Consider the following 12,970-nt stretch of genomic DNA (forward strand, 5'->3'; position numbering starts at 1 on the left):
CAGTTGGGAGTGCAGGAAATGGCAGCCACAACTATTTCTGTTGAGCAGGACCAGTTCTGTTGTTCAGTGTGCCTGGAGGTGTTAAGAGACCCGGTGACAATCCCTTGTGGACACAGCTACTGCCTGGAGTGCATTGAAGACTACTGGAACAGGGCCAAGCAGAAAGGTCAGTGGAGCTGTCCTCAGTGCAGGCAGGTGTTCAACCCAAGACCTCTCCTGAGCAGGAACACTGTTCTGGGTGAACTGGTGGAAAAGCTTCAGAAAACCGGATTTCAGGCCGAAACTCAACAATCCACCAAACCAGAGGAGGTGAAATGCACTTCATGTACGGTGAGAAAAAGCAAAGCCGTGAAGTCATGCCTTGTGTGCGTGGGGTCGTACTGCGCCTCTCACCTGAAAGTCCACGAAGAACGCTTTCGTGGAAAGGGACATAAGCTGATCCCACCTTCAGATCAGCTGAAAGAGAAGCTGTGCCCACAGCACGATAAGTTACTGAGGCTATACTGTCACAATGACCAGCACTGTGTGTGCTCGCAGTGTGTTAAAGAGAGCCATAAGGGCCATGAAACTGTCTCCGTGGTGGACGAGAGGGCAAAACAGCAGGTGGGTTTGAACGTTTTTTTTTTTTTTTGTAATCTTTTCTGAGTGGATTTGAAATCCAAATGTGCACTTGACCTTCTATTGGCTTTCTAAGACCTTTATTTAGACAGAGAGCTTTTACTGGCAGCACAAATTTGGATTTTAAGGGGAAACTCGTCAGGATTTACATATCAAATCAGTACTTAGGGTTAGTACTCACTCTGTAGAGGTAAATGTTAAAGGCAGAGAGAGAGACAGACGAGGAATAAGAAAGAAAAGAAAATGAATACTTTGAAATAAAAGCAAACACCTTGTTTTAAGGTCAGCCCTTCTGTTATATGTACACAGTAAATTCAAAGCTGTGTATATGAAAAGGAAACCAAAGGGACCCTTTGTTTGAAAAAAAATCGACCAATCAGAGGATGTTACCTGTTAGGCTGTTTGTTGAATATTTTCCAGATAAGGTTATGTGTACAGTCTATGATGTAAGGTCAAAAAACTGTTAACTGACATTTTTTGGAAAGCTGAGTTAAATATCACTAACCACACCCAGGCTTAATTACTGCCAGACCTGTTGAATCAAGGAATCACTTAAAACATGTGAAGAAGGCTAAGATTGTCTTTAAAGCAACACATCATGCCACAATCTAAAGAAACACAAGAAAAGATGAGAACAAAGTCACTGATATGTGTCACTCTAAAAAAAGGCTACAAAGTCACAGTGAGAGCCATTATATACAAATGAAGAAAACTCAGCATTTAAAATATTGAACACAAGCAGAGTAACGTGTGCTTTGGTCCTGCTGCTGTATCTTGGCTGGAAAACCAAAGGCCTCCTACTGTACTGCCATCCTTTGATTTTTGAAATCAAAACTTTCCACCGTGAAATGCAGCCGTGAAAAATTATTCGCCTAAGCGGCACAGGGGACTGCTCCATGTGATTGATATTCATCTTTTGTATTCTCTTAGAAAAAACTCCAGGAGACCTCTTTGAAGTCTGTGCAGAAACTGAAGGAGACTGAGAAGGAACTACGATACGTAATCAGATACATCAAGGTGAGTGCATTTCCTCTCCAGGAGCTTTAAAATGTGTCTTTGTCAAAAGTGCAGTTCCAGTGAATCCAGGGGACCAAAAAGAGGAAACTTTTATCTTGCACAGCACTCCACGGAGGCTGCACTGGAGGAGAGCGAGAGGATTTTCTCCAAGCTGATCCGATCCATCGAGAAACAGAACAGCGAGGTGAAGGAGCTGATCAGAGTCCAGGGCAAAGCAGCCGTCAGTCAGGCTGAGGAGGAGCTGGAGAAGATACAGAAGGAGATGGCCGAGCTGAAGAGGACCGGCGCTGAGCTGGAGAAGCTCTCTCACACTGAAGACCACATCCACTTTCTTCAGGTGTGAAACTGAAGTTTGAACTAAAAATGTGGGAAAGATTGACTTTTGTTTTTAATCTAACCACAAGTCTCCCTTATAAGGGAAACCTTCAAAGCTTTTTGATATGCTTTGCTGATTTGGGGCCCTGAGGCCAGAAAGGGGTTTTATAAATGCACAATCTGCTCAGTTTAGTGTTCACTTACCTCTTTTGGCTTTGGATGGTGAGGGAAATCCTAATCAGGCAGAAGGCAGTGAGGTTATTTCCCATTTTACTAACGTCTAGATAATTTACTTTCACTGTTCCTCTTAAAAATTACTGAAATTAATAACATCTAAAAGTTAGTACACTGTGATTTCTATATTTACGTATAAAGTGAGATTTAACTGAGGATGATAAATAATCCAAATGACATGTGTGCTATCAGCTTTAGCTACTAACACTAAAGTTCTTTCAGCGTCTGTTGAAGTGTTTCCAGGATCTCCAGAATCAAGGACAAATCTGAAACTTAGCATGAGAAAAACTGAAGTGAAAAATCAAATTACAAACTTTAAAATTCAGAAGTTGCAGTGAACTTCAGTCGCACATCATTTGGCAAAGGCACTTTGTAAGGGCCCTTCCCAGAAAGACTCCTGTATGTTTACTGATGCAGAACTATGGAAAAGGTCAAACCTGCCGACTTCTGCTTGTCGTCTTATGACCCTGCTTTCCCCTATTTGGATCCATGTTAACATGAGTAATGTTTGAACTGCAGCCAAATGGCCTATTTATCAAACACATCCAAAGTATTCAGCACTCACGGGAACAGTTTATCTTGTCACGATAATATATTTAAATGCTTTGTCCTTTTTATTAAATTAAAAAAAAACAAAAAAAAAAACTTGCTCTTTAATTATGGTCTGGGCTGTAAGCGATTCACCACAACTGTTCTGTGAGCCTTCCTGGTTTATTTACACCTGCTGCATTTGTATTCAAAGGCTGTTTTGTCGAATGTTTTTGCAGAAGTGCAAGTCTCTTCACTTCCCTACAAAGTCCGTGGAGATGCCCAGCACTGATGCACTTCATTATTTGATGTATAAAACCACAAAAGGGGCGCTGGTTAACCTGAAGGACAATCTGGATGATACACTTCAAAAAGAATTCTCCAAAATATCTGAAAAGGGTACGTTTACTTCAATTCTCATAGCAACACACACACACACACACACACACTCGATTTACAAAGAAACCCCAACCCCTTTATTTTCTAATTTGCGTTTTCAGTCACTTTACTGAAAGAAAGCAGCAGTAAGAACAACTCTGAAAAGACTAAAGGTGAGATTTACTAACCTCACACACAAAAGCAACTTAGAAAACGGTCACTTAAGTTTAATTTAACCCTTTATCCTCTAAATCTAACAGTTAAAGACGCTGACATACCCTACAACTCAGAACCAAAGACGAGAGCCGATTTTCTTCAATGTGAGTACGATCATTTACAAATCATACCACCATCATCAAATACAGTGATCTAGCACACACTCATCTTCTGTCCAGATTACAATGATATAATCCTGGATCCAAATACTGCCAACTCTTACTTGTGCTTCTCTGACGGGCAACGAGCCGTGACCACACGTGCCGACCCGCAGCCCTACGCGGACCACCCAGACCGCTTCACCAGCTGGGCCCAGGTGCTGTGTAAGGCTGGGATGGCCGGACGCTGCTACTGGGAGATCGAGTGGACCGGAAACGGAGGGGTTTCCGTCGGCGTGTGCTACAAGAACATGAGCCGGGCCGGAGGAGGGAGCGAGTGCAAGCTGGGGCACAACTCTAAATCGTGGAGCCTGGACTGCTCACCCACAGCCTGTTCATTTCAGCACAATAAGGAGAGCATGACTATCAGTGCCCAGTGTGCTAGCAGAATAGGAGTGTATCTAGATTTCAGGGGTGGGACTTTATCCTTCTTTAATGTTTCTGATGCAATGGTTCTGCTTCACAAAGAGAAGATCACATTCACGCAGCCTCTATACCCTGGATTCTGGGTGGGGCTGGGCTCTACTTTGAAGCTGTGCTCAATTTAACATGTGAAGACAGGCAGAATAATTCATTTCAGTGAGAATAATGATGAAACTGAGGCAGATGTTTGTGCTCAAAGATTTGCTTTTCTTTTTATTAACCACACACCCGAAGCAGCAGCAGCAACAACACTTTGGTGGAGCAGGTGAAGGGCTGGTGGAGCTTAGATCTTATTGAAGGCAGCAACATCGACACTCTGGACCTACAGAGGAAGAAAGAATTGAATGTAAAGTCAATTATTGCAACATATTTATGCTATTAAGATTTAATGTAATGAAAGCCATTATTTAAATAAAGCTGTTATACTGATTGATAAAAGATGCTTTTTGTGATGAGCGAGTGAGAAGTCTTCACCAAATGTTTACTGCAATATCTGATTTCTTGCACCAATGATTAAAAAAGTAAAATGAATTTTCGATTCAGATCTCAGAGCAGAATAAAAGATAAGGACTAGAGTCATGAATGGAGAGTTAGTCCATAAAAAGGAGGAAACCACCTCTTAAAAACAAAAACAAACAAACAACTCTTATTACAAAGGACGTAAGCATTTTTGGAGAAACAATATTTGTGGTGAAAGGAGGGAACCATTTCTAATCTGAACACTGGCATGTAAAACTCTTGTTCAGCTGCATTGTGCCAACTGTGGCATAAATGTAACATGGCTCAACACCAAACTGTTCACACCTCTGTGATTGTTACTTACATAGTCCTCAAACTTGGTAATCTCCTCTTCCAGGATGTCTGTGCCAACTTTGTCGTCCTCAACCACACAGCTGATCTGCAGCTTCTTGATGCCGTAGCCGACTGGCACCAGCTTGGAAGCTCCCCACAGGAGCCCGTCCATCTGCACCGAGCGCACACACTCCTCCAGCTTGGCCATATCTGTCTCATCGTCCCACTAAACACACATGAGAAGGGGAGAGGCACAAATACCAATCGGGTTCAATGACACAGCTCACATTACAGTTAAAATGTATCGCTTAAAAGTTGTTTAAAATGTTTGTTTTTTTTTCCTCCTCAACAATCATTACTATTACGGACTAGTCAGTTTTTCAGGATTTACCAGAAAAATACTTAAACACCACGAATAAAATGTATCAAATTAAAATTTTAAAGAAAAACTTCCACATGTGAAAATCTTTTACGCTTCGATAGATACTTACGGGTTTGACATCCAGCAGGATGGATGACTTAGCAATGAGAGCTGGTTTCTTTGCCTTCTTGGCTGCGTAGGCCTCCAAGCGCTCCTGCTTTATACGTTCTGCCTCCTCATCTTCCTCGTCGCTGCCAAACAAGTCTATGTCATCATCATCGTCACCATTTTCCACTTTTTCCTGTTTGACTGGAGCAGCCTGGACAATGCACATGGAAAAACAAAGGGAATAGATGGTGTATTTTACAAATAGTCTTTCTAGTGCGTGACTCAAAACATCACAGTGAAAGGCACGAAGGAACTTCAATTGATTATGTGAAATGAGGAAGAAAAGGTCGCAGGTACAAGATATTTGAATAAAAATACAAACAAGACAAGGTAAAAAACAAAAAAAAACAAAAAAAAACAACAACCCCCCCCAAAAAAACACAAACACACACAAAAACAAACAAAAAAAAAGACAGAAGATTAAAGAAATGACTTCAAATCAAAACCAAAAGTGTGATCTGCCACTGTACACACGTTTCTCTTTTGATTAACATCAAAACTTGAATTCAAGTAGAGACAAGATTTGTAGGACCCCCCCCCCCCCAAAGACGTCTGTTTTAGAAGCTATGAACATCCCACATAATCTACCTTTGCAGCAGGGATGGCTGCTGGTGCTGGGCTCTTCTCCAGCACAGCCACTCTGGACTCCAGCTTCTGCAGGGCTGCCCTCATCTCAACCACCACTACACAAACAAACACAAAGTCAAAGTCAAATACATGCATTTGCCACTTGGGGGCAGCAAAAAACGAGCTTTCAAATAAGGGCACACCTCAAGCTGGTATGTATAGGTTAACAGGGTCGACTTTAACACATTCAAATCTGTTTGTGCCGGATTACAATCCCTCACCAGCCTCTCCACATTTTTGTAACAGTTATAGCCAAATTGATTGTTTACCACCCTTCATCGTGGGTGTGCGCACACTGCAGACAGATGTATGCATGTAAGAAAAGACTGAACCTGTCAAGATGATTAAGTAAACCCTTTAAATAGATTTGCACTGAATGCAGTTTTTTGGGGGGTGATTCAGATTCCAGACACCTTTAAGGTCAACCTGATACTGGTTTTGGTCGATTTTGTTCATAAAAGCTACAAACAGAGTCTGCTCAACCATGGGGTTTATTTTTAAAAAAGTATTTTCTTTAAAAGAAATCAGTAGTTTTAATTTCATGGAATTAAACTTTTGACTTCGTGTCCTGATCAATCTGCTCATTAACATCACTGCAATAAACAGACAAACTACAACTGTTGTGGTCTGCGTCGTAGCAATGTGCACACTTGTGGACAGGCAGACATCTGGGTGCAGCAGCTTGGCGCACTGATGTATCAAGGCTCACTGTCCTGTCACTATTCATGACAAATCAGCTGCAAGCCTAACTGAAGGAACACAAAAAAAACCCCTAATCTTGAAACTGTGCAACACGTCTGACTGCAGCCCTGCAATATTTTACTACGAGCAGCTCTTTTATAATGTCATGTTTTATTTCGATAAAATCTTGAACATGTGTATCATAGTTTAAGCACAAACCTTTGTGCAGGGTCTGGTTCTCCAGCTCCAGGCTCTTCATGCGTGAAACCAGCTCCTGGTCTCCTGCATGTGAGGATGACTGCGGGAAGAACACCACAAATTAACACCAAGAGTCACACTGCAGGACAGCAAAAATAGCAACAAATGCATTAACGCACAGGTCAAGAACAAACCCAAGGCTGATGTGAAAAAGCAAGCAAAACCAAAAAACATGCAGGGGTAAAAAAAAAATAATTTTTTTTTTTTTTAACAAAACGCTGATTAGAAATCAACTCCATCTCCAATGAATTTTGAAGCAGAACAAGATTGCTTCTTTCCGAGTCAGACTGATAGTAATTCATCATTAGCCTCCAGCCTGTTAACAAAGAGATTGAAAGCAGTTTGCTTTAAAATGGGGAACAGAAATACAACACTCGCCAAACCCCCCCCCCCCAAAACAAAAACATCCCAAAACAAATGTATGGTGACTGACAGTATAATGAGATCAGCTCTCTTTTCCATTAAATTGTCATCTTCCTTTTTAACCTTCTGCTTCCAGTCTTTAACAAAGCTGTGAGGCTGATACTGACCTTATCCAACTCGAACTCTCGGAAAACAGTTTCCTTCCAAGAATCATTAGCAGTTTGATCAAAACTGATAATCACAACTATAATCATAACACAATATCTAGAATAAATGAAATCAGCTTTATTAGAAGCAGTCTAAATCAATTATATTGACAGACATATAGAAAAGGAAGCTGGATGGCGAGAGGTGGTGGAACAGGATGAGATACCATGATGTCGTGATGAGTAACACACTCCAGGTCAGGCAGCAGCAGCAGACACAGCCAGCATTGCTGTCTCATTCATGCAGCATTCCCAGCATTGCCTGAGCAGCAAAGCTGTGCGACCGACTTACGTTTCTGTGCCGCCGTTTCTGCTGGCGACCTTTGGCCTGCTGCACGCCAGTTTTCACCAGCACCCGGTGATGTAAAAGGTAATGAGGGGGAAACATGAAAACAACAGGAAAAGTAGAAGATGTAGGTACAAAGAGAGATCAATATTTTACAATTTATTGGGATACTACTGTCAACTGGTGCTCATGTTTACATGCACGGAAGAATAAAAGTGGACCAACTACAGGTGGTCCTCCTTGCTCCCCCCATGAAAATAAGTTCTTATAAACCTCACCTTAAACCAAAGAAATATAGTATTGTCCTTTTCCCCCACTGATACTAAACTCTGTTTGAGGAACAGTAATGGAAAAATGACAAACAATCTTTGTATTACAGTGAAAGAAGTTACCATATTTGTAAGTAACAACTGTAGCCCGATGATAACCAAAATAGTTCATTTTAATCTTGATCACTAAGATTAGATTTTTAACAAGGAATCTGATTAATAAAGGAGAGCAGGAACAATTACAACAATTACGTGCAAGACCCGTTTTTGAAAAGACATCAACGTATACTGCTAGCAAAACATTAAAAACCACTGATGATATTATTATTACTACAAAAACCGGTACTACACAGCATGTGAATGCTCAATATGGACTGCACAATTAAAATGTCGCCATTTACACTTGAATTCTCCATTATGACACGGTGAACATCTGCAGTTCATGCACAATGTGGTACTCACTCTACATTTTCCTAGATTTAGCAATGTCCTGCATGATGGCATCATCTCACCTAACCCGCAGGCATGTGTGGGAAAAGAGCTAATGAAGTAGAAGCAGTCAAAGACAAAGCAGTGTGCAGGACTGACAAAAGTGGGGCGACCGGTTTAATAAAGGCTTTTTTCCCCCTCCTTTTTCCTTCTGTAAAAATAGAGGCAAACCTTACACCCCCCCACCAACAAAAAAAACCAAACAAACAAACACCCCCCCCCACACACACACAAAACTTGTCTTATCTATTTGCATTTGATGTAGCAATACAAAGGTTACAGACTCTGGGAGCAGACCTGAGGGTACACGAGCCTGGCACGATGGCCTAACCAGCAGCTCATGCTGCCGATGTAATCCCCCCCATACTTGTGTCCTGAGACGTGACCTTTCATTTAAACTTTTTCCAACCTGATTCAATAAAATGCATTGACACGTCTACCTGCGGAGACCTCAAGCAATATCAGTTGTAGAGATCTATAAATAACTCGACACATAAAACCAAGACTATCTGCATGTGGTTCTTTTCATTGTTTTCCCAGCATTATGTAGAAACTCCAAGAACTGCTGCAGCAGCCCTGAGAAGATAAGACAGCTGCCAAACCACCTGACCCCTCTTGCTAGTACAAGCCACTTCTAAATCGAGAGGCTTAACTCGCATGCACACAGCTGCTCCAGGCTGCCATGCGCTGTGACGGACGATGATGTAACTACTGCCTGAATCAACAGGACACTGTCTAAAAGGGAGCTGCGCCGCCATCGACAGGAGGGCACGAACCGAAAGACAGTCAGGCAGAATAGCTCTGAGTAAAGACTACAGATTAAAACCCTCTAAAAGTGTTTAGCATTTAAGAAAAATGGATTGATGAAGTTTCTGTACCTGCTGCTGCTGCGTGGCGGGTCCATTGACTCCCTCGTAGAAACGCTTTTCTGCCTCATCGTAGCGGTTTTTGTCAAACCAGATGCTTTCTGTGGTGAGGCAGATCAGTCCACTCATGTTGGTACTGAAAAAGAATGATAAGAATTCATGAGAGATTTAGCAATTCAACAGAACAGTTTGACAATTTATATGCAAACCAACGAGACAAGAATTTTAGGCGTTACAGCCAAACTGCTGAGACGGAAAGCAACGTAACAACTTTGACAGCCGTTCGATTGATTTTGCTGTATTACAGGTTACAACAGCAGGAACTATAGGTGAAGTTTGACACTGCAATTTGTTTCTCCCCAATGCTTTCAGCTACAGCTGTAAGATGACAACAAACGACAAATGAACGGTTAAATGAAACCTATGATTTACCCCTGTCACATTCAGCTTGTGAATTACTGCAGCAGTCAGTCATCAGTCTACACACTCACACAAACAGAGTTGCCTGGTCTGCAGAGTCTGGATTACTGAACAAAAGGCTAGTCACTGCCTGCCAACAACCCCCCTGACTACACATACCATTACCCTTGAAAGGGGAGAAATGTATACAACTAACTTGGGCATTCCTTTGTAGTCTACACCTGACAGAGTTACAATTGAAAAGTCAAAGAGGAAAAAAAAAAAAAAAAAAAAAAGCACAGGCATTGCAAATCCATGCAGCACTCGTCTTAATGAAATGAAGCATTTCCATTATGAGAATAAGTTTAATGCTAATTATCTCCTGTTGTAAGTCACATGTGAGAAAGTCCCAACCTGGCCACCCTGACATCGTCTAGAGTTCATGTGTGAAAACAAATATGTACAGGCACACAAGGGTCAGAAAGGTGGTGGGTTTTTTTTTTTATAATGTTCCGAATCTAAAAATAAGTGTGACACTAGCAGCTGGTAAATAACACGGTTGGGAAAAGCAACTGTGCCATTTTTACTGGATTGAACAAACTTGGAATAACCCCATATTAATATACGTTGGTGCCATATGCAGTACATGCCCACCTGCCCTCAACACACGCAAGTTCAACCAGAAGGTCTATGTATGAAAAAAAAAAAAAAAAAGATACAAGTTAGCATAAACAGCCAACACACAGAAAATAAGTGTTAAATGAGCCAAAAAGCACACGTCACATCTCATTCCATGTCAGAGGTGTCATACTTGTCCTGTTTGGGCTTGCTTTCCATCTCAGAGACGCCCCTCTTCCTTGGGTGTGGTCCCCTGCTACCTTTGCCTCCCTGCTCTGTCTCAGAGGAGGTGCGATTGCGGCCTTTGCCAATCTGACGGTGGGGCGTACCAGAGGCCTTCACTGTGGTGACAGAGGGTCCTTGACCCTGCAAGTGACTTTGATTGGGTCTGGAGTGAGAGAGCAAGAATCCTCTGGTGTTTGGGCTCCGGGGAGAGGACGACAGCGGTCCGCCACTCTCGACCTGATCGTGAATATTACGGTTGTACCACACTGCCTCTGCCTGCAAACCCTGCAGCACGGGGCTTTGACCATACGAGCCACTCGCCTCCACTGAGGAGCTCAACCATTCCTCTTCAGCCCCAGAGCTCTCCGACTGGGACAGACGCGTGTGACGACGCAGCCTCCCAAACTGGACGTTGTCTCCACTAATGATGCCCCTCTCCAGGGTGGGAACACTACCCTGCCTGAAGGCTCCCATAGGTACAGCGTTCTGAGGGGCTCTGCTTTGCTGATGATTTTGACAAGACCGATCCATTTCTTTACTCGCTTGTCTTTTTTGGATTGTTTGGAGAGAAAAGAAGCAACAGGTGGAAACTAGAGCCATTACTTCAGCGTGAAGGTGGTACTGCACTCACACTCACTGGTTAGTCAATAGTTTATTTCCAAGTCGTTTATTTACATAAGATTTGATGAATAAACCGTTTATGAAATAATGCAGAGAAAGGTTACAAACTAGACTTTCATCTCACACCGGACAAGCCATGCCAAAACAAACCAGGCCAAACTTCAGGTTAGGTTTTGCTTACAGTATTTCCCTCGTGTCCATTTCAAATCAAGTTGTTTATTATAATGATTTAAGGTGTAAAAATTAAAATAAAGACAGATATGCTGTAAAACTAGAAAAAGGCCACTCCAGTTAGACACAGCAGGACAAGAAAACACTGTTTATGCCTTAAATAAGACAAAACAGTCATTTTAACTCAGTTTGTAGCTCACCTTTGCTTTGGCATGATGAGGATAAAGTACAGTGCCTATTGCAAAATTGGATATTGAAATAATTCACTGTTTACTCAGAATTCATGCCTAAGACATCTCAAAACAAACAGACAAACTTGCAGTCACATGGCAGGTGTTCAGTGATCGGACACAAAATTAAAACCACTAGCAGGTAAAAAATGAATTAAACAGATCACCTTCTTGCAGTGCATTGGCACACTGGGTTTGGCATTCAAGTAGATGTTACTTTTACTTTTCAGACCAAGGACACCCTGCCAAATAACAATGACAGTCCCTCAAGCAGCACAATGCACACAAATCTGGAAAGGCTTGAGGAACAATAGAAAACCCAAGGTTTTCTACTTGGGCTCAAACTTAAAACTAAACACATCACCTACAGGATGTGTTGAAACAAGCCTAAATCATGAGAAGCTCCACCTTAAAAGGACTTTGAAGCCGCTGACAGACTCTGTGTGGACAAAGTAGCTCTGGATAGAGCTGGTTTTAATATTGTGGCCGATTATTGTAGTCTCATTTGGCAGTTTATTAGGTACATCTTCTTAAAACAAGTACAGAATTAACCTTTTCAAGACATTTTCAATGGTTAGCCATCATTTTGAAGGATGTAGTTTGATCTAAAACAATTAGTTCTGACAGTACTCTCTGCACTCACTTTTCAAACAAAAACCACAAACATGCACTTGCACGAACTTTTCACTGCTAATGTCTTTGAGTTTTCCACGAAATAAGGGGGGAAATGATCTACAAGACAAACTAATTAATGAATATTGAGTAGTTGACAAAAATACTAGAAACATGTTTAAGAAAAAAAAAAACATGTATAAAATAGTATAAATAAATCAGTTCCAAACTGTCAAATGAGTGTTAACTACTTCAATTATCACCAGAATGCAAAATCCAGTGCATGTGTTAAAGTATTAGTTGAAAAGTAGCCTCAACATCAACACTCACCTTGTTAACTAGAATACGAAGCCAATGTGCAACAGAGAAACAAGAGAGCCTCTTAAATTCAATTTAATATTTATTATTTAATATTAAAAACCTTTGTGATAAAGCTATAGAATTGCTAACTAAAAGGGAGGGGGGAAATCCCAAAAGGAAAGTACAATTCATGAGCAACAGAAGTCTCTAACTGTGATGCATTTCTAATTAAAGTAGCAGTAACGACCGTAAATATCACTGATGGCTTACGCCGGTTGCTTGCACTCTCTGACATTAGCCAAAGTTTCTGACAGTACCAACTTGTAGTTGAGCTGACCACGTGGCGTTAAAAAAACTTTAATTTCCGAATAAGTTGCAGAGTTAACAATCATCTTACTTTTTTAAAATGTTCCAGATGTGAAAAAATACAACTTTAATGTACTTACTGTTGGTTTAATTCGACGTTTAATGACTAAGAAGAAGTCCTTTAGCGTGCCGCCTCGGCTGTAATCCGACGGTAGAAGAGGACTCACGTTAACAG

At 41.4% G+C, this 12,970-nt stretch overlaps 2 protein-coding genes across 4 annotated transcripts; one reads left to right on the plus strand and one right to left on the minus strand.

The window, feature by feature from the left end:
• Positions 1-18: 18 nt before the first annotated feature.
• Positions 19-4,029, plus strand: LOC134616796 (E3 ubiquitin/ISG15 ligase TRIM25-like). The gene is made up of 7 exons (XM_063461804.1): positions 19-603; positions 1,549-1,635; positions 1,739-1,972; positions 2,952-3,111; positions 3,213-3,263; positions 3,351-3,410; positions 3,486-4,029. The coding sequence occupies exons 1-7, from the start codon at positions 19-21 to the stop codon at positions 4,010-4,012; spliced, it is 1,704 nt and encodes a 567-aa protein (XP_063317874.1). The 3' UTR covers positions 4,013-4,029.
• Positions 4,030-4,073: 44 nt separating this feature from the next.
• Positions 4,074-12,970, minus strand: eef1da (eukaryotic translation elongation factor 1 delta a (guanine nucleotide exchange protein)). Of its 3 annotated transcripts, none has more exons than XM_063461807.1 (8): positions 12,876-12,970; positions 9,266-9,389; positions 7,636-7,671; positions 6,736-6,814; positions 5,797-5,891; positions 5,171-5,359; positions 4,711-4,905; positions 4,074-4,209 (listed from the first exon to the last, which is right to left on the minus strand). In XM_063461807.1, exons 2-8 carry the CDS (start codon positions 9,380-9,382, stop codon positions 4,171-4,173), a joined length of 750 nt encoding a protein of 249 aa, XP_063317877.1. In that variant the 5' UTR covers positions 9,383-9,389; positions 12,876-12,970; the 3' UTR covers positions 4,074-4,170. The 3 variants fall into 3 exon arrangements, with proteins under 3 accessions (XP_063317877.1, XP_063317876.1, XP_063317878.1); XM_063461806.1 differs by having other exon boundaries at positions 7,636-7,674; XM_063461808.1 differs by lacking the exon at positions 7,636-7,671.

Source organism: Pelmatolapia mariae, linkage group LG18, assembly GCF_036321145.2.
Source record: "Pelmatolapia mariae isolate MD_Pm_ZW linkage group LG18, Pm_UMD_F_2, whole genome shotgun sequence".
In the NCBI taxonomy this organism is placed as follows: domain Eukaryota; kingdom Metazoa; phylum Chordata; class Actinopteri; order Cichliformes; family Cichlidae; genus Pelmatolapia; species Pelmatolapia mariae.

Excerpts from the sequence above, each read along its gene's own strand:
- eef1da (XM_063461806.1), bottom strand. The coding sequence starts at position 9,382 with ATGAGTGGACTGATCTGCCTCACCACAGAAAGCATCTGGTTTGACAAA. Across the intron at positions 5,360-5,796 it reads CAGCCATCCCTGCTGCAAAG|GCTGCTCCAGTCAAACAGGA; the intron begins GTAGATTATGTG and ends TGCATTGTCCAG. Across the intron at positions 4,210-4,710 it reads TTACCAAGTTTGAGGACTAT|GTCCAGAGTGTCGATGTTGC; the intron begins GTAAGTAACAAT and ends CTTCCTCTGTAG.
- LOC134616796 (XM_063461804.1), top strand. The coding sequence starts at position 19 with ATGGCAGCCACAACTATTTCTGTTGAGCAGGACCAGTTCTGTTGTTCA. Across the intron at positions 604-1,548 it reads ACGAGAGGGCAAAACAGCAG|AAAAAACTCCAGGAGACCTC; the intron begins GTGGGTTTGAAC and ends GTATTCTCTTAG. Across the intron at positions 3,264-3,350 it reads CAACTCTGAAAAGACTAAAG|TTAAAGACGCTGACATACCC; the intron begins GTGAGATTTACT and ends TAAATCTAACAG.